Source organism: Cyclopterus lumpus, chromosome 17 (genome assembly GCF_009769545.1).
Source record: "Cyclopterus lumpus isolate fCycLum1 chromosome 17, fCycLum1.pri, whole genome shotgun sequence".
NCBI classification, from domain to species: Eukaryota; Metazoa; Chordata; class Actinopteri; order Perciformes; family Cyclopteridae; genus Cyclopterus; species Cyclopterus lumpus.
In genome coordinates, this window is record NC_046982.1 from 8,208,715 (window position 1) to 8,235,711 (window position 26,997).

General features: G+C 39.3%; 3 protein-coding genes across 4 annotated transcripts in view; 2 read left to right on the forward strand and 1 right to left on the reverse strand.

The window, feature by feature from the left end:
- Positions 1-13,138, reverse strand: part of tnn (tenascin N) — a 38,288-nt gene extending 25,150 nt beyond the window's left edge. Inside the window, exons 1-4 of one of the 2 annotated variants that reach the window (XM_034556391.1) lie at positions 13,116-13,138; positions 2,461-2,658; positions 1,912-2,112; positions 802-1,176 (exon numbers count right to left, since the gene is read on the reverse strand). In XM_034556391.1, the coding sequence (XP_034412282.1) occupies positions 802-1,176; positions 1,912-2,112; positions 2,461-2,656 (772 nt within the window). In that variant the 5' untranslated portion in view covers positions 2,657-2,658; positions 13,116-13,138. Of the gene's footprint in view, positions 1-801; positions 1,177-1,911; positions 2,113-2,460; positions 2,659-8,347; positions 8,465-13,115 lie in introns of those variants that run through there. The other variant, XM_034556392.1, reaches the window with a different exon arrangement.
- A 7,818-nt stretch (positions 13,139-20,956) lies between these two features.
- mrps14 (mitochondrial ribosomal protein S14) lies at positions 20,957-22,927 on the forward strand. The gene is made up of 3 exons (XM_034555662.1): positions 20,957-21,072; positions 21,980-22,144; positions 22,339-22,927. The coding sequence occupies exons 1-3, from the start codon at positions 21,004-21,006 to the stop codon at positions 22,519-22,521; spliced, it is 417 nt and encodes a 138-aa protein (XP_034411553.1). The 5' UTR covers positions 20,957-21,003; the 3' UTR covers positions 22,522-22,927.
- A 325-nt stretch (positions 22,928-23,252) lies between these two features.
- On the forward strand, positions 23,253-26,972 carry cacybp (calcyclin binding protein). Its single transcript, XM_034556315.1, has 6 exons — positions 23,253-23,386; positions 24,447-24,657; positions 24,780-24,876; positions 24,964-25,063; positions 25,378-25,472; positions 25,834-26,972. The coding sequence occupies exons 1-6, from the start codon at positions 23,369-23,371 to the stop codon at positions 26,006-26,008; spliced, it is 696 nt and encodes a 231-aa protein (XP_034412206.1). The 5' UTR covers positions 23,253-23,368; the 3' UTR covers positions 26,009-26,972.
- The last annotated feature ends 25 nt before the right edge of the window (positions 26,973-26,997 follow it).

Here is a 26,997-nt window from a genome sequence, read left to right on the forward strand (position 1 = left end):
CTTCAACAGTTTTAATGTTCCAAAAGCTCCTTTATCATCTGTGTTTTCCATGAGATGACAGTTAACATTCATAGCTAAATAACAGCTTACAGGTGACAAAAAGGGTGAAATGTGAATCTTACTTCACACGAGAAACACAGATCAAAATAAATGCAAGCCTGGGTCATAAAGAGTTATTATGCTGCACCCTAAGATATATAATTCACCCATAAGTAGAACATGATGGAATATGCTTTCTCAGACATCATTCATACCTTAGGGGACACATCGGAAAATGTCCCTGGTAGCTGGAATAATACAACAAACGGTATTCACAAAACCTGTATGAATGATCTGTGTCTCACTCTGCAAGGATGAAATAGACAGGCACATATGGAGGTGAATATCTTTAAGTTATGGAAGTTGTAATGCCCTTTGAGTGAATGTAGAGACTACAATTGAGGAAGCCATCATGGATTATGGTGCAGCATTCCTTTTGATGTAGCCACGATGTGTCTGAGTCCTGAGGCTTCCTGACAGCTACGAGACAGGAGTCCGTGAGTCTCTAAAATTACCTCAATAACAAAATGGAATAAAAAGGCATATAAGTTAACTGTTATTGTAGAGGATGACGCTACTTGCTAGTGTGTTGGCCATTAGCATTTCAGCTAACGGGGCGTTAGTAAAAGTTAGCCATGCAGTACTCCCCACGTCACCACACTTCAATAACCGCCTAATAATGATGTCACTATAATATATAATACATATATATAGTTAATATAATGTCACTTCATGAGTTATTATACATAACGTTTGTCTTACCTAATGAACAGTCTTCGCCATAAAAGCCCTCTTCGCAGACGCACTGGCCGTCCACACACTGGCCGTTACCGGCGCAGTCGTTGGGACACTTCTGGACACCGCAATCCTCGCCGGTGAAGTGCTGGAAACACACGCATTTTCCATCCACACATTGTCCCTTGTCGTTGCAGTTGTCCGGACACATCAGTCGGCTGCAGTCCTCTCCCACGTGGCCCTGGTGGCACTCACACTTCCCATTCACACATCGGCCGTTGTCATTGCACTCGTCAGGGCAGGACGACACTAAACAATCGGGGCCTTCCCATCCTGGGTTACAGAGGCAGCTGCAGGTGTCCGGCTCGTAGGTACCATGGCCACTACAGCCTGTGTCCACGCCTCGAGAGAGAGCAGGGTAAAGAAAAGTGTGGTTGTTTAGTTGGCAGGTAAATTATGTCATAGGTCTGCTGTAGGTTGTATAGAATAACTGGTGTAAAGAAAATACTTATTTCAGGATGTACAATAAGATTGTTTGCAGCCTCCTCCCTACAGCAAACTCCTCTTTCCAATTGTTTACCCTATGAAAGTATCTAAATATATTACCTAAAGTACTGTATGCTTCTTAAGTACTATGTCCAGGTATTTATACTTGAGTAGTTCCCCTTTACGTTATGTTATACCTCTACACCACAACATCTCAGACGAAAATATTGTACTATTTAATCCAGATTTGTTTAGTACATTTAGTAACTGGTGACATATTGATATATGTAGTATCATGGTATCAATGGTATACTATTGTATCTTGAGCTGCATAGCAGTGTATAAAGTAATACAATTAGCTCCACCTTTACCAGCATTAGTGATGTACACATAAATGTATCAATACATATAATATAAGCAATATAATGTAATACATATGATATGGGATATTCTGCATAATAAGTACTTTTACTTTTGGTACTTTAAATATAGTTTGTTGTTGATACTTTTGTACTTTCACTCAAGTAAAATCTTGAATGCAGGGCTTTTACTTTGGTATTGTTACTTTTACTCAAGCAAATGATCGAAGTACTTCTTCTACCACTGCCTATGAATTGTGGGTCAGCTATATTAGGTTGTGCCACAGTTTACCTGCAGCCCTACCGCGTCCACAACATCCCTGAGTACACTGGGTCTTTAGGTAGTTGACTTCTTCCTCCAGCCCGTTGACTCTGTACAACAGTGACTTGAAACTTTCAGACTCCTCACAGTCACACTTTGGTGTCTGCAGCTTGATGTTGTGTCTGAAGATGATGTCGTTCTCTCCATTCGTAGTAGTCTCTGTCTGCAGACCTACAGAATAGAACGTGAATCAAAACTTTTTTAATTTCTAGATGTACCGCCATGGGTCACAATGCTCACACATGATACAGTATATTTAGTATAACATTCATTTCCATGTTAAAACATATACATAAACATTACATACTACTGAAAAAGGCCAAACAAATTATAATATTGTGTGCAGTTGACTAATTCATATCCAAATAATCATCTTTCTTATGAAAACAGTTAATTTCTTCCACTCTGGTTGTTTACAGAGTTTAATCCAATGCTCTGAGCTTTCTCTACACACATACTCACACACTACTCATCTCAGTTGCACTCTCTCTTGCTCTAACTCTTATTTTAGTTCATGACCTGTTTTGTCTTGCGTTGGTAGGAGCTCGAGTTTACAACTAGAGCTCCCCGGGATGTCGATTCTATAGACGTTGCTGAAGGTGACTCCCTGCTCTGGGGCTGATGGGTCTGGGTGGTTGGTGGCAGAGCTGAGCGGTGACACGGTGCAGAGTAGGACCAGTAGGCACAGGGCCCGCCACAGAAGTCTTGTGGTCATGGCTAAAGGACAAGATAAGGGCAGATAATTGTTACATTCTCTGTCTGTTTTAAAAGTGCCCTTTAATATCAGTTTTTTTTTTTATTGGACAGCATCTGTGAGCATATAGAGCACTGACAGGAAGGTAATCCATTTCCAACTGTGATAACTCAATGGAAGTAGGGATTGGCTTCTACCAAACTAAAAACATCATCAATGCATTAGTTCCATGAAATAATAGAAAAGAAAACAGGCAAATTGTGGTTTGAGCATTGTTGAAGGATGGATAACAAAAACACAAAGCAAGTACTGGTAGTTACTTTTCTAATGAAATTTGCGTACGCTAAACTTGACCAAAAAAAGAACTGACTCACCTCATGAATACATTTGCCAAAAGGCAGAATTATTAATTTAGCTAAAGTTGTTTTTTACCTTGCACAGTAGAAACATCAAAAGGAAGAAAACTAAACTTCTCAGTGTTGACTGTAAAGCAAATCAAGTTCACTTCCAAGGGGCATGAGACAAATCTTCATATGGAGATGAAATATATATTCCATCTGTTTTTTAGTGCAAGCTTATTTTGTAGAGATTGGATCTCTGGCATAAACGATGTGTAACAGACTACCGAAACTGTAGATGTTTGTCGTCATGGCTGACTGGACCTGAGTCTCCGGGTTGAAACAGGGTCACATTTGTACTTTCCAGCCAGCGTAGAGAGCTGAAGACTGAAATACTATCTGAACAATGTACAAATTACATTACATTCAGTGGGGCACACTACTGTATATTTAATCTCAGGAAACCTGAACCACTGTGTCAATGTGGTGTGTGTGTGTGTGTGTGTGTGTTGTACTCTCAGTCCACAGTAAGGCAGTATAAAGTAAGTCGTCATCACTTTGCCAGAGAGCATTTTGCTCTCTTCTAAACCATAAATTGTGTTCAGTCGGGCGTTTCAGAGCTTCAGAAACTCATCCACAGTGATGTCATTGTGTCTAATGACAGTGATGTCATGTGAACTTCAAACCTTGTAGCAGAAAGGGGCTTCTCCGGGAAGCCAAATTACATGCTTTCAAAAAAGTAGGCCTGTTTTAACCTTTAATATGTCTTTTTTGGACTTTGGTTTGAATTTAACATTCTGTTGTAAAAGTCGCTCAAACTGTGCTGGTCTTGTGTGGTCTCTGGAAACACAAACCCTCTAATCAAGTGACTGAATAGAAAGCTCAGTAATAAAATGTTGCGGTCCCTGCTGTGTGATGCTTGACAGCTGGAAAACTGCATCGCAATATACAGTAGCTCACATACTTAAATAAATATGGTGGATTTGTTTGAAATCATACAGGATAATTAAATGGAACATGCATGCACTGCAAAAAGTTGTTACAATACTGAGTATAATGCATGTAACCAAAGACAGAAACAGGAAAGAGAAACCAGAAAGTTTTATCCCAGAGGTTTTTGAGCAAAGAATATTTCAGTGCTGAAACTATAAAAGTTGAATAAGAATATTTGTGTTTTTTTAAATGTAGTAAAATGATTGTGATGTCTGCTTAATGTAGCAACTTTGAAGAGGAGGAATCGACCAAAGGAAAACCAAAACATTTGCTTGTGGAGCATCAAAAAGTAAAACAGATGGAAAAGTAGAGGATCTGCATAGACAAAAACAGATCCTAAAAATCCCACTGAACACTTTGTAAGCATTCGCCAGAAGATTAACATGTCAACAGTTTGATCTAAAACTTGCCAATCCTCCATTGATACCATTATCAGATTAACAGAGATTCTAAGAAATGATCTTGTGAGTACGTTAAGCTTCTTTTTCAATAGCTGAGGTGGAAAGATACTCTATTGGATACTATTTGTTTTCAGTTAAATACACTTTGGCCTATGAATCCTCCCTTTAATGATTTACACAGGTTGTAACTCAAGTAATTCTGTGATTCAAAAGTCTCCCGTCCTTTGGATACACATGTAATTATCAAGACCTGTTTCTAGTACAAACTCAATACAGCTGACCTTGTTTGGTTATTTTAGCTATTTGATTGCTGCTGGTCAAAAGCTTGAGGTTGGAGACTGAGCAAGAAATCCAAGCTATGACATCACTGGGAAATTGCTATTTTCACCCGATGTGGGGGCCAAAACGTTAGTGGGTCTTTTATCAATGTCCAAGACTTTGGAGGGCAAACTAGAGATGAGTTATAAAAGACATTTAGAGCAGAAGGGAGACAAATGGAAAGTAGGGGAAACAGAGATTAAAAGACTGTATTGAGAGAGAGAGAGATTAAGTGAGTGAGAGACAATGAATAGGTGAGAGAGAGAATGATAGAGACAGTACGTGTGAGTCAGTGACAGTCTAGCAGTTAGCCACATTATAGACAGTAAGCTATAGCCATGTGGAATGGCACTGAACACTGGCACATATAGATGCTTAACAAGCATGTTTATAGCTCCCTGTCAAGGTTTTTTATTAGAGCTAAGAATCTCCCGATGTGGGAGAGAGAGACAGATGGAGGTATTAATGGAGAGAGGAAATGGGGACTGGAGAGGGAAGTGACACAGTCACATATGAGAGTTACTTCCAGAGAAAAGGTTTGATGAATAGATGACTGATGATTGAGTTTGTGTCTACACATAGACAGATATTTATATACATAAACAGATAGTTTTTTCCCCTCTGTTTAAAGACTAAATTCTGTCCACACGAACTTCTCAAAAACGACTCCAAACACTCGCTGTGCCAGTAGGTGGCGATAAAGGCCACAGCGACGATACGGCAAATACCAGAGAACAAGATTCTTAGCAGGCATAGTTGGCTTATTTTACTTTGGCAGTAGCAACTTTAAAAAAGATGGCGCCTCCGTTAATCTGTAAAGTGGTGAGGCAATCGTGAGTTCAAATGAAAAGTCATTATGCGTAGCAGTGCTAACAAAATGTAAACAAACTGGTAGTCCCCCATTGTTGTTATTGCTTTTGGCACCAGTACACAAAGCAACAATGAGCATGGATACATAGATATATAAATTAATGAACAAATGCATGGATGGACGAATGAATTACAGAAACAATGGATGGATGGATGGAACAAGGTATATCCTCTAGTTAGTATAGTATACATTGTATCGGCTACTTGAAGTTATATTAAAGAATAAAGAGAGCAGGTCATTGGACAGTAAAATAATAGGAAAAGCTAGTAACAACTGCATGAAATACTAGACGTATGCAGCATTAACCGGCTGCTGTGACACAAAGCAGGACAGAAGGTTTTTGCTGGTTATTCTCCAATGAATCAGTAACACAAAGATGTTGAACTTCGGTTTGGCATCAGTGTCCAGCACATTCATGCTCAAAAAGCAGTTGACTGTCATTTGTCACTCCAAGTCAAGATGCTTAATACTAAAGCAGGAAAAGAGAACCGCTTCAGTCCAGTGGACGTTCCCACTGAGCACATGAGCCAATTCAGATTGCATTTCAACCTGGCTTTCAAACCATCTCAAGTCAAATTCAACATGTCCATGAACACAGTTAAAGATTCCTTCCTGACAATAACTTCTCTACGTCGAAGCGGAGCTATGTCAATGAGCCTGTAAGATGTTTGTTGACTACCTGTGATGTGTGCTCACTCTTTTATACCGGAGAAGGAAGTGTGTGGGACTCAGCCCATGTGTGTACAATATGTGTACAATATGTGCATTTATAGCTTCCGGAGCCGCATGTAACAAGAGCAATGTATTCCCCCAAAGGCAAGACGGTCTAGATCCAGCTTTCACTGAAGGCACCTTGAGAAGCTGTATTTGTGTCTGTGTGTGTCTTTCTGAAAATATTGGGGTTCTCTTTGCGCTAAACAGTGAACGGTGAGTGCGCTTAACATTGGGTTGAGGTGAACAGGGAATAGGAATGGAAGACCACAAGTGAAACAGAGACAAAAAGAAAGAAAGGAGAAAAACAAACTTGTATTGGGAAAACAGACATGCACAGAGAGATAGGCATAAGAAGAAGACGTGGTCAGCCCTTGGACATTTGGCCTATCCTGTCTAACCATTAAGCTTCAGGCCAACTGTTTCGCCAGCGTTCAATTTAAGACAAATTGCATTGGACCAAACCAACAAGCCGAGAGTGAAAACAAGGGAGGGTTTAAAAATAAAAAGGAGCAGCTAGGTCAAGCCTTTATGAGCGGTTGAAAATTTCCTTCCCTTCCATCACAGCAGCTAGCAGACAGAACGTGAAAACTGAAATGAATAAAACGAAGCTGAAAGCAATTATTATTACATGGCTGAGGGCCTGCATCTGTAGCTCATTTTGCGAGGGCTTCTGTGTATTCCCTGAGCCAGCACAGTAGCATTAAAGGTAAATCTACTGGATCGACAGCCTTGTGAGAATATCTATCACCCCGGCACCTAGTTATTATGAATATTTATTATCATACAAAGAAATGTGGCAGCTTTGTTGACAGACAATATAGGATTATCTACAATAAAATGTGGAACTGGATATACAAATCATAAATAATAACTCACAGACACTTTTGCTGAAATTAAAGGCTGTCACAGCTGCTCCAAAGGGAAAATAAATGTGTTCATTCATACAATATTGTCTTCAGATCTTTGAGTTCAAACTGTCTTGAAACTAATCCACATTTCCAAACTAAAAATAATAACTTTAAAAGAAATACAGGATTCATTCAGCAACAGTGGAGAAAGTCCTACATTAAAATTTCACGAGAGGAAAAATGCTCACTATAGAGAATCACTCTTGTCCGTGCTATATTATTATATTATTTGTTGGATTAATTACTGACTCATCAACAGGTTGCTGTGCTCAAAATGTGGGTAGTTAAATCGATAGCAAAGCATCATATCTTATCAAATAATTATGATCAGTTACAAGGTCGTAATTTGTAAAATAGCTCCATGTTAAATAAATGTACAAATGTACAAATTCAAATATTTGCCTATGAGCGGTAGAGGAATAGAAGTATAAAGTAGCATAATATGAAAATTATTTTTAAAAGTATACCTCAAATGTATACTCCAGTACAGTACGACATTTACTTTCCACCACTGAACAATATCCCGTGATTACAGTTTTTTTTGTGAATGCAATAATATGCATTTGATGTCTCAAAGCCACATCCCATATTCATATTCATCACTGATGAAGATTTCCACAACGTTCTTATTGATTAAGTGCTGCCATATAAACCCAAACTAACATAAAAGGAGCATCAGTCCCCTGGTGTCAAGTTAAACTTTAGACTCATGTAACTGACAACAAAGTCGAGGTGAAGGGCTGCAGGTGTGGACTGTTAGATCCAAGTCCTACTTGATCAAAGCCCGCTTGATATAAAAGAAGAGGTGAGACCTGGATAAAAAGAAGAGGAGAGAGTAAGGGAAATAACATGGGAGTTCAGATAGATAGAGAGAAAGAAAGAAAGAAAGGGAGGCACCTTTAAAATAACAACTGTCAGCAGAGGTATTTCTTTCTCTTGATAAATTTGCGTCCGTTTAGTCTAGCACCGTGATTAGAAGTGGCCTAAAATAAATGTGTAATCTTACATTAAACTGAACAAAACCTACCAATAAAATACAAAAAAGCGTAACATTCAGGTTAATTGGACGGATATGTTAACTACTGCTATAATTAAAAAGATGACAAATTGAAGACAGGACAAATTAAGTCCCATGCATAAATCTACTGATATTAAAAATGTTGCCTTACCCTTTTCTTTCTTTCACTTTCTCCTCCTCCACTGTCTTTCTCTCTCTCTCTTCTCTGAAGGACTCAACGTTACCGAGCCTCTCCCTCTACCACCTGTTGACAATCCCGGGCCAATGATTCAAAGACCTCCACACACACTGCCTGCAACTTTTGCTCGCTCACTCTCTTCAATTGCTAAAATCTCTTCCAAAATGCCTGTAGGCCAATGGGCAGTTAGTTTGGGAGTGTCTCCTCTCCTCCTGAAGTGATTGAATGAAAAGGGAGAAGGAGAGGAGGAGGAGAGCGATAATGAGCAGCATTTACTTCTCTTTTCACGTCTCTTACTTTACTTCTTCGTCGTCTCAACACATTTGTCACATGTTAAATAGCTTTTAATAATAATAATAATAATAATAATATTTTCCTACTTTCCAGGAAATGTTTGATTGCTGTAGCAGAGGAGGTTGAAATTAATCTCTTTAGCAGAAGCAGTATAGGGTGTCGAGCAGTTACTGGATAATGGTTGTATTCAAGGGGGAAAGATTGAAGCCAAGAAAAACGTGAACTCGGCTTAGGATAGAGGGAACCACTTGGGCAAGGTTATATTTGACAAAATACACTTTAGAGCAAAGTTGGATTCAAAGGACATGGCTACAGCAGTGGCATACAGATCCCATTAAAGATTGAGACCAAAAAAAGCTGCTCTATTTATTTATGTGCGTTTTTGAAAATGGTGATAATAATCACAAGAGTCCTTTGGGGCATTTATTGTTGGATCATTATCAATGAGACGCCAAGAAGTCTTGATTTGAGTTGACATTTATGTACTATTCTCTCTGTAAGGCCACCACTAAACATGCTGTGAGCACGCATGGCAGGCCAAGTCCTTCAAGCCGATAGAAAAACCGTGAGCGTCTTGATCAAAAATCCCTTCAGACTGTATTATGGTCACTTAAATGCAAGCAAAGCAAAGACATTCTGTTTCAGTTTGGTTTCATGTACCTATACACTAAACAGGACACACACATCAGCTTCTTCGTACCGCCATGGCCATCACCACAGGCTGAGGTGTCAAGGTTGGCAATACTTTACGCTGACGGCGGCTGTTTGTCTCTAAATATATAAGTACGGTTTCAAAATTCTGCGGGAACACAGAGGACTGAGGGATTGTTGAAGTGAAACTGGAGCTGAGCCGAGGAGCCAGGTGTAGCTGTTTGTACTGAACACATGCAGCTTGAACTTGTATTCTACTCTTCGACGTGATGGAAAACTATCGTCTTTTTGGTCTTTCCTTGTACCCAATATCTGATTAGATGCTCGGCACCATACCATAGCACTCAGCACACATGAAGGCAATTAGCAATCGTGAAGACTGAGATGGAGCAGTGGACCTGTATAGCGGCTGAAAGGTGGCATTTAGTAAATTATTACAAATACACAATTACAGTCCATGCATACAAGTCAATGCAAACTGATTTACTTAATATTTTGGAACATATTATTGTTTGCCTGGCTTAAAAGATATTTAATAGCAATTCCCAGTGAGAATTATTTAAACCTGCCATTGTTCTACTTGTTGGTCATATGTTGGCAGTTTTTGCTGTAATCACAATCTTGACATAGTTTCACTAAGATGATATGGCTTGTTGGCAACTGTTGCTTAACACTGAGCAACATCATTATTCATTTAAATTGTGTTTTTGTCCGACATTCAGGTTCCCTTTAGCTCCGTTTTGGTCTCGACTGACTGATTCTGAGATTTGCCTCCAAATGCTCCACCATGTTGTCTGGCTAGTTGCTAATTTTGTCGGCCTGCCATTTGTTGCTGGGCAGTTAGTGTGTAGTGACTTTATCAGAGCTTTGTTTTGCTGAGAACAGCTTCATCTTGAAATAACCGTTGAACCGTTGTCACTCTGAAAGTGTTTACTAGATCTGCTTTAAGGTGTGGTCAGTACATTTTGTGTTTATTGAGGACACACTGGTGATGATGGGTAAGCCATGAATGAAGTATTATCATATTTTCCCGTTTTAGAATGAAAGCAAAAAGAACAAGGACTATGTTGTTAGCACTGAGGGGAAACACAACAGAGATAATATCTGTCATTCTGCTACAGTGCTTTTGGAAGCAAACTGCTCCTTTGGGCCGAGGACAGCGATGAATAAATCACCGGATGCTCCATAATGACACAGTCATTACGGAGGGTTTACACTTCTTCTGGTAGTTAAGATGTGTCCTTGAAAAATCAGTGGATGTAATGTTCAGCCTCAAATGTGGCCCTGCGCACAGCTTTCTATATAATAATAATAATAATAATAATAATAATGCATTTAATTTATATAGCGCTTTTCGTGATACTCAAAGACACTTTACATAACATTCTCCCCATTTCATGTCCATAATCATGAGAGAGGAGGACACTTTCAATTATGTTCAGAGAGAGTAAAGACTAAAAAGATTAATCCAGTTGCCTTGAATATTCTCGTCATCGTGTTGTAAGACTCTCTATGAGAAGTAGAACGCTCTGCAGTCTTTGAAGATGAAGAATAATGAAGAATGATCTGATATCTCTATAGCTCATGAGCCTCAAAAAACATTTCCCCTCACCGAGTTGGTTATACTTCTGAAATCAGTGCTGTCATATGGGATTGCATTTAAAAAAACTACTTCCATGTTTGTCTGAGGTCTATAGACCTTCACAGATTCTTTAAAGGGTAGTCACATTGTATATCGATAGCAGTAGAGTTTACATACAGACATACTACTAGATGCAACAGCAGGAGGTTCATTGGTAAGCAGCAGGAGTTTGCATGTTCGGTATGTGTGTATGGTGGTATCATGATCGGCATGAACAGACAGTCGCTTATCTGAGATCAGCTTCAAATGTTTGGACCTAATTACCGACATATACGTAAACCGATTCCAAACCAGCACGGAGGAATGCAGTAACACACACACACACACACACACACCTACTGACCAATCACTCAAAAAGCAAAGTTGTCACAAATGTCAGCAAGCTTTAAGTTACTATTTCAGCTGACAACTCGTCCACAAGTGCATTGGTTAATTTTGGGAACATCCGGTACATCTTTTAACTTTGGCCCTTTGTTGTTTGCTTGGAAATATCGACCGATCACAAACATTAAAAAAAAAACATCCCTTCTCCCATCCTTTCTGTGAAGTTACAACTAAGTCAGCGGCTGTATAGTTACTCTGAATGAAATTGTAAATAAGAAATATAGTCGGTCGACAACCTCTCCATCCCATTATCCATTCATCTCTGCTTCCTCATTCAAACTTAACAAATGTGTTGAATCCTAAGCTCCAGTGAATATGAGAGCTACACAGGATGTCAAATCGGCACATTGGACTTCGTCCATGCACTCGTCTGTTGCTCTGACATGCAGGGCGAGAGGCGATGACATTTACAGCACTACAAGGGACAATGAGAAAATATCTCATGCATGACACTACAGTTTCAGGGAAATGGGACTGTTACTTGGTGGTTTCAGCCCATGTCGGGAAGCAGCAGATGTAACAGCAGGGTGAATTTTATATTACGTTTCCTTTAATGGGACGCATGTCTGTACTGTGTTTCCTCTCCTTGTCCCTGCTCTTTTTTCTGCCAAACCAGAAGTCGACACTAACAAAATGCAAACCATGACAACTTAAAGGGCAACCTTCTTGATGTAAGTATGGTCTACTCCCATTGATTTGGCCTGCACTTACTGTAAAAAGCAAGTTGTGGATTTCCACTATGTTCATCTGTCAGTTTATTTGACTGCCTTGGAGTGCTCATTAAAGCCATCATTATGTGGGACTGAGGTGGATCTGCTTCCTCTCCCCTGTGATGCTTTCCACTAAATGTTAAGCACCTTGACTGTGCATCAGCAGCCTCTTACTCTATGCGATGGATGAGGCTGGATTGAAAAAATTAAATAAGTAAATGAACACTTCCAGACAAAAATGTGTGGTAATAGATACTGACAGATTTACAATTCACAAATTAAGGAAAATGTCTGGATATGAATGTTGGGCTGCACAATTACAACAATCTCTGTGTTTCTTGTGTTCTCTTGATGACAGTGGAAAATATTGGCCCTTTTCAATTTCCCGTAGGTTATGATCTGGTTAGTAAGATAGCATGCGGTTTACATTTTTCTCATGTCCATTAAACACTAAGCAGGCTACAAAAACAGTGTCGGTCTTCAAATCATTATCAGGATAGGAATGTTTCATTGTAAGTGGAAGGATGTCCCGTATACGTTTTTTTCCCCCATTTATTTGGTGGTTCATGATCTCAGTAAATATAAAGCCTGGCTGTAAACCAAAGCCCTTCAGTAGCCCGTAAACTGCAGATAGCTAATCATAGATGTTGTTTTTGGGTTAGGACATTTTGATCGGGCAATAGTTACAATGCTGCTCATTTAAGCTGAGAAGCGTCGTTAATAAATGCCTCAACACGCCACATTCTTTCCTATGAGTATACGAGAGGAGAAAAAAGTTATTAGTGACAATAAAATGAAAAGCTTCTCCTTAATTGTTCAACCTCATTACAAAAGGGCAGTGCTATATTTTTTTTCCACATCTTGTTCATTTCGCTGTGAAGTACAACATTTTACAGTGCTGTCTCTTACCCACATGCATGTGATTAAAGAGTCATCATACTAAGGCAGTAAATCACTAACAAATCAAACGCAACATACTTACATCAGACTCTGTTAATATTATCAAATTGTTCAGGAGGTTTTGACAGAACTAATAAGCTGATGAGCATTGCTGACCTACCTCGATCTTCAATCCTGGCATGTTCTCCTTCCGCAGGTTTTGGATTTGAGTTTGAATGCTTGCTAAATAGAGGAAGTAATTTACAGTCCAATCCTCTACGCCTGCTCCAGCTCTTTGCTATCGTCCTGTTCTTCCTGCCAGCGAGGACAATTAACAGCCATCCTGATGCTCATATACTTCTAGTTTGAATATCAATACCTGAGAACCTGCAAACATTGTTCAGGAAAGAAATGTCCTGTCATAATCAAGTGATAGTTGAAACAAGTCACTAACAGAGCTAACAACTGCATTATGTATTACTGTGTGCCTTGTATAACACATGTGTTATTGTTTGAACCTTACCTTAAAGAATGAAAGTGTTTAGCTTTTTCTTATGAATAGCTGTATTTCCTGTCTGTCTGCCGAGCATAAAGACTGGAAACCGAGGGGAACGGCTAGCCTAAAATGCTAAGTTACCGAGGGGTTGTGTGCTGGACTCTTTTCTGAATAGGAGCACAAACTTTGTTGGCACTGTGAGGTTTCTAGGCCACTGGCTCCAGTCTATGCTAAGCTAAGCTAACCGTCACCCGGCTGTAACTTCACATTTAACAAGTAGATACCAGAGTGGTATTGATCCTCTCGTCTTACCCTTGGGAAGAAAGCGAATAAGCACATGTGAAGTTATACCTTAAAGTTTAGAACGTTGCACTAATGTTTGAGCACACATCATGGAAACAGTTAGCTTGAGGCTACTGATGATATCAGCGTAAATGTTCGAGCATTTATAATTACCGCATGTCTACCTGTGCTCAAACAACCACTTTCAGTATCTTACAACGTGAACCTTCATTGGATCGTTTCAAGTAAATACACAAAAAGCACATTAACTCAACTCTTTGAACCACCGGGCATTTAATCACCCACAGGCTAAGTGTGGTAAGGCGAACCGAACCGAAACTGTTGATTGAGAGGGCAGATTTGTTCTGAAGGGGAGCTACACTATGAGGGGCTTTGTGCGAACATGGGAACTGACATGGATCCAAATAGCACTTGCAGATATCTAACACGTGAAATACGTTTAAAGACTGACTAAATGTCTGGCTTGTCTGGGGGTTATTAGGCTAGATTAACACAGCACAACAATTGTTCTCATTGTTTACGTAGAAATGACCTGATCAGACCAGATGAAGACAGGCCAAAGCTGGCATCAATGTAAATGTTTGCTTCATGTTTACACTTGTGAGATGTCTCGCAGGTTGTTTTTATGTTGTACCGGTGTAAACTGAACGTGTGCGAGTTTGGTGGGGAGCAGATCAGATTAGAAGATGCAGTGTAGATAAAGCCAAAGTAATTTAAGGGAAAATATACTAATGCCATATGGACGTTTGGTGTGTTTCTTTCAAAGCCCTTGCTGTGTGTGTGTGTGTGTGTGTGTGTGTGTGTGTTTGTGTTCGGTTCCCTTTGATGCCGACCACATTGTGCACATATAAACAAACTTCACACTCACACACACACATGCACACACACACACACACACATTGTATACATGTTCATGAACTATAACATGTTGCCATGTCTAAAGTTATCTTTATTGCACACAACAGTTGAGTTTTTTTGTCAACCACATGTAAAGGCCACACACGTGCAGTAACTATTCGTCTACGTCGTGATTATTTGCTAATGTTGTTCAAATACTGTGAGCGGTCAAAACATCGGGCTTACAGATTTTCAATGATTATTTTTAATGTGGCTTCTATTTTGTAGACCAACACAAATGATCTGACAATTATATCAGAAACAAAGGCCCTGTTCTTGACTCAGACCTGTGACGTCATACATGCAGTACACATCTGGCCTCAGATCACACCTTTAAAAAACGGGAACTGTTGTCTTTTTTGTCTCACACAAAAAAAAACTCAAATGAACCTGCCGTCATAACGATAATTAATGAGTCCGCATATAGTCAGTGCGAGTCCATTAGCGAATGACTTGATTGGAACAGACAAGGCCAGTCAAGCAGCAGTGTGACAGATGAGCTGGTGTCTACAGCTGTTACAGAGCTTCCTGCATGGGCTGATGTGGACACCGGTTCTCAGGACTGGCTTATCCTGTCATGAGACGCCGTGTGGAGACCCGACCCCTCGACTGACACAACCCGACACCGCTCATGCTTTTTGATCTGAGGGACTCACTGGTGGTTTATTTTTGCCTCAGGGAGGAGAGACAAGGTAAGACTCTGAAAAGGCATACGCTTGAGCAGGTAAAGCTCTGCGACCTTTGTGGCTGATGCTCATTTCTCAGCGTTAATGGAACAAATAGATTCCTCCTGTAAAAGTAACTATCCGTGGACTTTAGATTCCTGCAATAATTCAAATAAATGAGAAACTAAATCCTGTATTACTGATGCATGTATGACTGTTAAAAGAAAACACATATGTTTGAGATATCTGATTTAAACAAAGTTACGGTAGCCTTTGACTGATGGACAAAACCTTCAGGGTCTCCACTGGAAACTGGAGGCACCCAGTTACAGAGTGACAGTGACAAATAACACACCATTCTCATGTCATCTTGTTCTTTCATGGGGAGTTTTAAACAGCTCATTTCCTGCATGCATAAACATGGAAAAAGCAGGAACATATGAATCAACACTCCCTCAAACTCTTGACAAGGAGGATGTATTTCAGCGTTGTTAAACGGCACCAGGAGTTACCCTTCACCTGATTCTCTTTGGTCAAGAAATATTTGTTTTCAAAGCTTACAAACTACACTTCCTAAAGCATAGGTGGTCCTACAGAATAAGTATAATCACAGATGTGCCTGTATCCTCGCTCTCTCTCTCTCTCTCTCTCTCTTTCTCTCTCTCTCTCTCTCTCTCTCTCTCTCTCTCTTTTCTACCCTCCAAAGTAACTGGATTTCTTGGAATTCAGATCCTATCTTCTTCAAGTAATTCTGTTGTTCTCCTCGACAGTCACATCAACACCTATCCATGAAATCATACAGTATGGGCTTCAGATTTACCAATACGTCTTCATATCCTCTGAAGTGGGGCAGAACACAAACCGACGACGCTAATGTTTGACTTTATGATGTTATGCATCAAACAAATAGAGGAGCAGCTCTTGAAACTGAATGGGAGGCTTGTTGGTTTTATGAAATACTCAGCAGAGCATGAGTGAATGCCGCATATCTGCAGATGGCACTCATCATTTTTACTTGACCCAAAAGACTCAGTTCCAAGTCTTACAATATTATGATTGATAATATTGAGTCTGTAATATATCTGCCAGGACAAGGAAATGAAAAAACAGATGCTGTGAAACAATCACGCATACGCCTGATGCCCACACAGCTTTAAGAATTGAATGTGTTTAATGGGCCCGATTTTCCAAATGTCAAAAATGTAGAGATGTTCTATTTGTGCATTTTTGTAAGCATCATAAATTAGAAAAATTAAAGCTTGAAAAGTCAGACAGATTCATCAAGTGGTTTCATTATTGCGTTCTGGGAAAAGAGGACATCTGTTGTTGTGTGTGTGTAGTATGCATTTACTATGTTCTCGTATCCATACAACCCACAAACGTTGCTGTCATGAAACCTTTATGACCTCAATAGAAACTTTTAATTTTAAGTTTTGACAATGCAGTTTGCATGTTGATGTGATGGCTTTGTTTGACGTATTTTTACTCATTTTTCTTATACAATGTTTGGAAATTACACTTTTAAGACACATGACATTAACTTATACATGTGATATTTCTAAATCTACTTTATAATTATAATATTGATGATAAATGAATTAGACAAATTAGTAACTTTAATCACAATACTAGACCCTGTGATGTTATTAATTTCCCCAATACAGTGGCCATTTATTCAATTGGTATATAAACCCAAAATGTTGTTTTCACTCATCTGTAAACTGCTTTGACATCATGTAATAATCCCTTTTCCAGGACAGACCGTGTCCTTTTCATCTTTGCATACACATGCATTGAAGAGGAGGGTTACTTTCTTTGAAAGCTGTGATCGTTCGGTTTTTGTGTGTGATTAGTTGCCTTAAAATGTATGTGTGAACTCTAACATTAAGGGTGCGACTACACTTACCTGCTTGCCATAAATCTGACCACGCTCTCTCTTTCCCTTTCTTTCTTTCTTTCTTTCTTTCTTTCTTTCTCTATCTCTCTCTCCTCGGGGAATGACCGACATTCCTGAGGTCTGGAAAGCAGAGACCCCTGAGTCAGTCATGTCATGGCCTCCCACTCAATGAGCTGTATCTGCTTCCAATGGACACTGATACTAAGAGGAGAAGGAGTTCTCATGCAGACGTGTCAGTGAAGGTGTCATAACGGACTGCTGAGACTGCTGATTCATGTCAATATGTATTCAGCAGATAACCAAATCATGTTGTCACAGTGAAATCAATCTGACAACATGTTGAATTTAATAAATAAATGAAATGGTTTAAATGTAACATAAAAGTCAAACACTGCAGAGCGAACCTTTTGACAGTATTAGTTTCAATAGTGTGTTTATTTATCAAGTGCAGGAAAGCAAGACAAATCTTGTTCTCCCAAAATTCTGCCGTTATACAGTGTTTAAATAAAGCTGCATGACTGCATTCATGTTGCATGCTCAAAAATCCAGTCTGAATGGCTCACTTTGTCAACGATTTTATTAAATCACCTTTAAATACTGTAACATGTGCTTGCTTCTTTTCAAGTTGGTCAGAGACGTCCGGAATAAGACAATGATCCAGTTGAAGACTTGCAAACTGTGGCTCTGCTTGTGAAGTTTACGACTTCTCCCGGAGAGACGGAGAGTTACATATTTTACCCAGCAACGGAAATACAGGAAATGTCTCACGGTTACGTTTTTTCCTCTGTGCACCAGGTACTGTATGAATTTGGTTATAGTTTCATAGAGTGGAATATTAAAAATGGTCTATAATCACTTCACCATATTTGTATAGACTGGTCTGTCAAGACGTAACTTTCTGGACACCATGCGACTAATATGTTTAAAAATAGGCACTCACTGAGCGAAAGTAAAATAATATTGTAGAAAAAGAAAAGAAAAAGAAAGAATAAAGAGCAAAAAAAAGTTTATCTGTCAATATGTCTGTTGAACTATAACAAATTGAATTAATGTGTACCAGCAGATTTAAAAGGTAAAACAGGTATAAGATATGTCAACAATTCATGAACATATGCAAACATGTTCTTTCATTCTTTAATTATGACTTGGTTATATAAATTGAAGAATATGTGAATCATTGCTAAGCTATACAATGTTTTCTGTGGCAACATTCATCACTTTATGGCCCCATATAATACTATATTATGGTATGGAAATATAATGCACATTTTGTTTTGGCAGCTGGAGATGACTGCACTCAAAACTGGTTTCAAATAGTTGAACTACCAGAGGAATATATGCTCAGATGTGGTCTGCGTGGCCTTGAACAGATCACCTTCTCTAGATGCCTACGTTAAGCTTTGTTAAGTTTTATTAATATGTATGTCATATATATATATATTTGCTCCTGACACTCTCATTATGTGGCCACGATTTATGTTCACTGGACAGTAATGTTGGCCGTGAAAGCGAGAAAGCCCACCCACTTAGAAACACTGCAGCCTGGCTACTGCTTACAAGTTGAATGGTATCTATAAAGATGCCATCCTGATCAGAGGTGGCCATGTTTATCCTGGAGTATAAACTTGTTCCTACACAGTATGTATGTCTTCTTCTTTCACATTATTCTTTCTTTCTTTTTCCATCGATAAGCAATGATAAAAAAATATGCCAATTTTGTACCTCCCTCTGAAATCCAAATCGTATTAAACTGTACCAAAATGAACACGTGGATAGAAAAATCAACATCCGGTCCCATTTTAATTTTTGCATGATACATACCGTGATGCCTTTTCTGGTGAACCCCCCCAAAATGTAATGCAATTTGTAATGCAGATCGTCCATCCATGTACCTGGGCATTATTGGATGACAGTAGGTTACTAGAGTGCCTCGTGCATTTTTAAATTCTATGGTGCTTCAATACTAAAGTCGAATCATAATTTTGACCCTATTGTTCACTGCACAGCTGTCATTTTCATGGATGAGACCACTTGTCAGGAGTGCCGTGGAATAATCTTAACCTATCTCAGAAACAGATCAGTTCTATATTGCATGGCTTTGCCCCCAAATCTCACAAGTATTTTCTTTTGATACAGCCTGAGGTCTTGATCCTCTGTAAGGAATGAAAGTGCACTGCTGTTGAGACACCGTGGCTACATGATACCTTTCTATTCAATTGCTCCTTTGATGCCAACTGACAAGAGACTTGTTATTCGGCTGTCATTGGTATTATCCACTTGTAATGTCTAAAGGGCCAAGAATGTCTTTCAATGATTCCTCTCCATTGGTCCCTTAACACAGAACACTCAGAGCCACACACAACTGCTCATATGTTTCTGGTAGCAAATGTCATTGAATTCATGAGCCATTGTAAGCCTAATACACCCATTCTTCACACTGTCAAACAGCTACAATGCAATCAAGATGTTTAATGTCTGATGGAAGAGTGTTTAAACTACTCCAGCAGAAAAGTACTTTTACCAACCAACACAAAGCTTTACTCTTACTGGCAGAACCTGGCCTTTATCATACATGGAAACGTAGAAGGTCACCTTTCAGATCCTCTCAAGCCTTTGACATCTATCTGCTTTGGGGGTAAAAGACATTACAGAGGGAATGCTTTTTACCCTCTTGGTGATCGTGGAACAGCCACTTCAGGCGTTTGAAGCCAAAACCAACTGAGGGTCAAAAAAACGTTGAACACTGCTGTTGTCAAACGACAATGCTGTGCTGTGTTTTCCACATCTCAAAAACTGAACAAAAAACTTTTTTTCTTTCTTGCTTGACAACCATGTAATTGTACAAGTACAGTGATTTGAAAAGATGTGTTGCCTATACAAACACAACAAATAAATGACATTTGATTCTATATATGTAATATCAGGTTTACAAATACCACTGTCTGTTCTGTAAGCTACATTGAGGCAATTAGTAATTGTTCATCTCATTCAAGCCTTTGCCAGATTTTCCAGCTGGATTCATGATGTTGCTCTTTATAGCGGAAGCACAGCCTGCATGGTCATGTGTTAATATTTATCCAACAACGCATCCGCTCAAGGCACCAAAATAACGGGGATTATTTAGGACAACGTAAATGGAATCTGCTGTGATTGTTAAATTTATTTTCTATAAACATGTTTAGGAGTTTCATTGTTAGTGTTGTCAGGGGAGAAGAGATGTGGCTGGTGTTTCCGAAGATTGAAGAATGGGATTTCAGTCAGACATAAGGTTTAGATTCAGCATGAAGGACCAAACTCATGTGTGGGTGATGAGAAAGAAACAGTCTGACCTACAATCTCATAGAACGTCACTGCCACCTGTTGGTTTTTATGTAGTGCTACATGAGTCTAAAATTGCACGTCCCAAGCATGAATTGACTCCTCCTGCTATGTATGGCCAAAGCTGCAAAAGGGTACAGTTGGTATGCCATCACTGTTGCAACTAAATCCAATGATACAATCAAGTGTCTCAGAATAAACTTATAATAGTCACATATAGAACCACTGTGTCCTGCAGTAGGTCTGCGCTGATAATCATACCTTGATTTCTTCAAAGGGGAGCTCAACCTTCTTTTATCCATTATTTGAAATGTCAAACTATAATAAAACAAAAATAATCACATGGACTGATTGCATCATTGGTCGGAAAATATGCTTCCAAGATTGATCCACAAAAACCTGCATCGTTTCACACTCCTGGTCGATAGGGGGCGATAGCTCCCTTGTGCCGTCATCTTCCTTTCCGTGGTTCTGTAGAACAGAATCATTCAATATGGCGGCCCACAGGATTACATGTTTAGGGTTAAATGCCCTTTATTCTACTGTCTGCGCCCCGAAGCAGGTAACTTGGTTTGTTGTAACGCTATATCTGGGGGTTTAAATGTTTCCAATGGGACTGCATCGCAGATTTATGAAGATGGAGAAAGCAGCGTTTTCAGTATTGACTAGTGGGGTAACGTTACTAGCTCTCTGACATTAGCTTCGTAGCTAAAGCTAACGTTAGTTATCATGTGACGAACGCCTGTTTTATAGTATTAACTAACAAACTACCCATTTGTTTGAAAACTGTTATCAAGTGTTTAATGTATATATACGTTACATAACAAACGCAAGCCTCGTTTCCAATGAAATACAGAGCGATACATAGGAAGGCTCAAAGAAGTGGGCTTTCCCACTGTTCTAGTATGATCAGATATCAATATCATATAAACCCACCGCACGAGCTTCATGCTCCGCGACTTTACAGTTTTTTTTAAGGAAATAAAGTTTATTTGACTAATTGGAAGACTTCATCCCATAATTTGTTAATCCATAATTTTGGCTCCATTAAATAATTATGTGTGTGACACGATAGCTCCAAACAAGTCGAAAATGATGTTTTAACGATGATGAGGAGTGAGACGTCCTCGAGCAAAGACATTGTTCTTGGACAAACACAACTACGGTATTTGGCGATTCAATGTAATCGACAAATCTGTAGAACTAAGTAGATTTGCACAAAGGCACCGCTCTTAAAATGTAGTGTTTACAAGAAGTGTGCTCATGAGTTTAGAAACTAGCCGCTCATTAGTTGACTAATTGACTAGGAGGGTACATAACCAGTGTGAATTAATCCAAATCATCAGTCTCGTGATCACAGGAACATTCTTGGTCGGGATCCTTTGCTTTTCCTGCAAGTCTGTTACGGTCCCACTCATACTATCCCATAATATTAGCAGTGCACAATAACCGCCTAACGCTGTGTGCAGGCCCTGAGGAGCTGCTGGGGGGCAGTGGAGCAGGTGAGAGGTTACTATGTCGACTGGAGGATGCTTCGGGATGTAAAGAGAAGACAGATGGCTTTTGATTATGCTGATGAGAGGTTACGGATCAATGCGCTGAGGAAGAACACCATCCTACCCAAAGAGCTTCAGGTACAACGCAATGTTTCTACTCAAACTGCCACTTTTCTTCAATGTCATGTATTAACTTTAGCCACAATCAAATATTTAGTGATCATCATGGGAGATGATTTATGAAAAACCAACATCCAAAGGCAATTACAAATTATTTAGATTACAAACAGAAAAAACACTGAATTCCTAAACAGTTTAAAACATTTTTGCAGGAGGTGGCAGATAAAGAAATTGCAGCATTACCAAGGGACAGCTGTCCTGTGAGAATACGCAACAGGTGTGTGATGACGTCCAGACCTCGGGGGGTGAAGCGGAGGTGGCGACTGAGCCGAATTGTCTTCCGTCACTTGGCTGACCACAACCAGATGTCTGGGATTCTGAGGGCAAGGTGGTGACTGGGGATCCATTGGATACTACAGTCGGATTGTATTGTATTGTATAAAAAAACAAAAACAAGCTGGGTTGGTGGTTATTGTCAGAAGCAGGACATCAATACAGACTTTCAATACAGACTCATTTTAGCCTTTTAGTGTCTGGGATCTTTAGAGGTATGTACTGTGACAAAAACAGTTCAACCACTACTTATACTTGCCAATGGAATAATGTTCAAAGTGAATCCACTGAGATTACTGCAGCATATTTGTAGTACTTTGTATATGCTGAGGAGATAATGATTTATCATTTCTGTAGATTATTTGCTTTGTTTTCTCCTGGCTTTTCTAAATATGAAAAACAATATTTAAATAGAAAATGTTTAAATGTAACACAATGGATGAATAAATATTGTTGTACATAACTAACCCTTTTCCCCTTTCTTGTTTTTATTTTGTATGCAGTTGATTAAATTAATATTTAACAAATAATACACATTATTTGATTCTACACTATAGTGTAAACACTACTAAATACAATAGTAGTGCTAAAGAAATTGTGAGTGGCAGCAACGTTGCAGCCATTCAAGTTATGTTACGATGTTTAGTCGTAAAGGCATAATAATAAATAGTTATGCAATTAACTACTGAAAAGAACAATTATTGAGAATTTATTTTAATTTGTATATTTTATGGATGTCAACACCTTAGTCCAGTAGGTGGCGGTAAGTGCGCTCGTAGGCTGGCTTGACCAGTCCCATGAATCAAGAAGAAGAAGAATCGTATCCGGTGAAAGTACTGCAGCAGACTAGTGGAGTAAAGCTCCACAGACACATTTCTGAACATAACGAATATAACTGACAAAGACTAAATGGATGTAACCGAACAGGTAAGCAGAATGTTTTTTTCAGTATAGAGTATGCCATCAGGACCAAACTAGGGTTTGTATGAACTTATTTAGCTTAGCCGTAGGGCTAACTAACGTCATGTGCCATGAGTTGACTAACTAAGCTAATAGCAATGCTACGCTAGCTACCGTCAGTTACTTAGCAAGCAACTGCTAACCAGCGATTCTGCTATTATTATCTTTAGTGAAGAAGTCCATTTTTAATAACATATTCGTTTCTTGAAAGCATACTTGCCAAAGATATATCGATGCCTAGTCGTGTCTGTGGCTGTTGCTAGCTTGCTAGCAGTAAGCTAGCTTTGACTGGAGTTCACCGGAACCTTCTAGCAAAGTACTGTCCATATATCGTTAGTTAAGAAAACGGGGCATCGAGGAGTGGAGGGACTACTGAGAGGCGTGTTTGTCAGAAAGTCTAAACTGTGAGAGCCAAGAGTGCACCGGGGGAACAAGCTACAGTATATTCCAATGCATCTGTATTAGTTAATGCTAGTTAGTTTTAGTTAGCTTGCACTTCTTTACTTAAGATGCGATCTAAGCTAAGTTCCTTCAGCATCCACTCACGTGCTGTGATGGGGTAATCGGCCCTCTTCAAGTACACTGATTTCACAAGGCAACATAAATAACTCTCATGGTCTCTGAGAGGTGATATTCTTAATGTCGCTTGAGTTTACAGTTTTACACTCCCAGCTACATAGTGATTTGCATTAGATCATACTTGGAGAATGGAGGGAAAACAAACTACTGTTTGTCAAAAATAATGTATTATACTCCCTCCGGGCTACCCCAATCTGGTCATATATATTTCCCTGACCAGTAACAACAAATATACCGTAAATATTCAAAATAAAGTTAAGTGACATTCAAGCAACACATTGCAACCTCTGTGAAGCAAATATTTAGTATTTTTAACTTGAGATGTGTCCTGATGTGTTGATCAACTAATGGAGAAATGAGCACATTTTACACACTATTTAAAAACATGTTCTGTTAAATTGTCTTAAATGGTGCATTTCTCAGTGGTCTAATTGTTTGTCCAATACAGATCAACCAGTTGGAGGCAGATTTGTTGGAGCTGGGTTCCCTTTTGGAGAAGGCAGAGAGAAAAAGGGTGCAGGATGTGCTCAAGCAGGAGCAGAAGAAGGTGGAAAAGGAGCTTGCAGTCAAACGACAACTAAAGGAAAAACAAGCCAGGAGAGAGGCAGACACATCTGCTGCCTCTAAAGCAGCATACACAGTCAAGATCAACAACTATGGTATGGAGCCATTGTTTAGAAAGGCTACTAGGCTTTTGTGAGAAAGTACAACTGTTTTAGACGTATGCAAGAGCTCAAAAGCATTTGAAAACAATGTTCACACTTCTGCCTCTTCAATGCAGCCTGGGACCAGTCAGAGAAATTCGTCAAAATATACCTTACATTGAAGGATGTGCACAAAATTCCATCAGAAAATGTGGAGGTCAACTTTACAGAAAGGTACTGTGATAATTAACACATATACATGAATCATGTGCCACCAATAACACAATTAATTTCATTGTGTTTGCTCATCCTCTCTTTCAGGTCTTTTTCTGTGTTGGTAAAGGATCTTGATGGCAAAAACCATCAGATGACAATCCTCAACCTGTTGTGTCCAATCGATGAAAAAGACAGCTATAAAAAGGTGAACAAAGCGTTTTCATCATTTAAAAGAATAAACAGTGTATGTTGATGGAGATGGCACATGCTTTTTACTTTCAGTAAGAAAAGTTAAGAAAATGAGTTAGATACAAATATTTGAGCCATAACTTTGCATCTTAAATCAATTACTAAAGCTTGAGTGTTCCTCTTTACATCTTGGAACCATTTTGTTTTTAAAGATTGTTCACACACACACTTTGTTCTCATACCTTTTTTGTTTGGAGCAGAAATAAGGAAAGGATGATTCTGTTGCGTTGGCTTTTGAAAAGGATTTTGACTCTTTCCTCCCATCAACAGATCAAAACAGACATGGTCCTGGTCATGTGCAAGAAGCAGACGACAAAGAAGTGGGACTGTCTAACAACGGTGGAAAAGCAGGCTATAGAGAAAGAGTAAGTTTAAATATGGAACATTGATTCATTTTAAGTGACATTATGGCCACTGCATGCATTCACTGAATTCCTTTGTACACGGTGATAAGTACCACTATTACTACTGATGCCAATGTTGTCAGTAGCCAAGGACACAATGGCGTGACCAGAGAGAATACACCATGAAGACCATTATTTGCTAACTATTTGTACACTTGCCAGTATTCACATCTGGCCAATTACTTCAACAGCACTCTGAAACATTGCCGTGCAGTACCATGTCTGTGAGCCAGGTGTCACTGTACTGTATGTAGGATGAGGATGAGAGTCCCCGCTATTTGGATAAAGACATACAAACTGTTAACCTATTGTCCCTCAACAGTAAACCCAATGTTGATGAGAATGCAGACCCCAGTGATGGTCTGATGAACATGCTAAAGAAGATTTACTCTGAGGGAGATGACGAGATGAAGAGAACCATCAACAAAGCCTGGTCAGAGTCCCAAGAGAAGAAAGTTCAAGGAGGAGGAGGAGGAGACGACATGATGGACCTCTGAACTCCACTCACTTGCGTGTCCTCAGTAGCACATAGTGAGAGCTGCCAGGGTTGCATTTGACCTGATTTGAATATGTTATGAGTCAAATATATGAATCATATTTTCACAATCTAGAAATTTGGTGTACAGCTCATGAATACAGTTTTGGGGATTAACATCGAAACCCAGGATGGCCTAATTTTGGCTTCGCTTTGAAATGTCATGGAACGTAATGCAGAAAACTTCCATTAACTTGCGTGGAAAACGCCTGTACAAACAGAAGGGCAGTGTCCAACAAATGGTACTGTAACCCAAAAAGAAACTGCAGCATTGGTCACGTTGATGTGATAAAGGACCACAATGCAGTTGTTCTTCTTGAGAATGTCTGTCTGTTAGTAAGTCATAGTTTAAATCGGACCGTGGTTCATCAAATACGTGAGACGTGCTCTGTAAAGTCTCATCTTAATATTGTTCCTTTGCAGCTAACCAGGTCTGAAGATGTTTCCAAGTGTACATTTGCCAAAGTCATGCTCATATTCATTTTAATGAAGACAACCAGAGGGCTCTTCTGACTTTTACCATCGTTATGGCAGCCTTTTTGTTGTTGTTTGTCATTCCATAAAAAGCTGAAATGATCGCTGCAGAGAGAATTCTGCTCGTACATCAGTCCAGTGTAATAACGAACATTACTACATAGGTCTTGACGTTTAATGTATTTGACCCATTCCTGTTGCATATGTAATGCTCTCAAAACTCTTTGTAATTCCTTCATGTGACTGCTGCATTTTCATTATATTGGCAGTTTACCACTATATTTACATTATCACTGTTAAAATTGCCTACTTCCCTCCAGCATGGGTGAATACCTAAAATGTATGTTTTAATTATGTTGATTATTTTACCTGGGCTGTTGTTATTGTCGTACATGTGTTGTTGCCCGCCCTCAGGTTGTTGACGTTCTCACCAATATATTTCTTGAACCAACTCTGCTTTGCCTCTGTTCATCTTTT

Excerpts from the sequence above, each read along its gene's own strand:
- cacybp (XM_034556315.1), top strand. Across the intron at positions 25,064-25,377 it reads AAAAAGACAGCTATAAAAAG|ATCAAAACAGACATGGTCCT; the intron begins GTGAACAAAGCG and ends TCCCATCAACAG. Across the intron at positions 25,473-25,833 it reads AAGCAGGCTATAGAGAAAGA|TAAACCCAATGTTGATGAGA; the intron begins GTAAGTTTAAAT and ends GTCCCTCAACAG.
- mrps14 (XM_034555662.1), top strand. The coding sequence starts at position 21,004 with ATGGCGGCCCACAGGATTACATGTTTAGGGTTAAATGCCCTTTATTCT. Across the intron at positions 21,073-21,979 it reads CTGTCTGCGCCCCGAAGCAG|GCCCTGAGGAGCTGCTGGGG; the intron begins GTAACTTGGTTT and ends CGCTGTGTGCAG. Across the intron at positions 22,145-22,338 it reads TCCTACCCAAAGAGCTTCAG|GAGGTGGCAGATAAAGAAAT; the intron begins GTACAACGCAAT and ends ACATTTTTGCAG.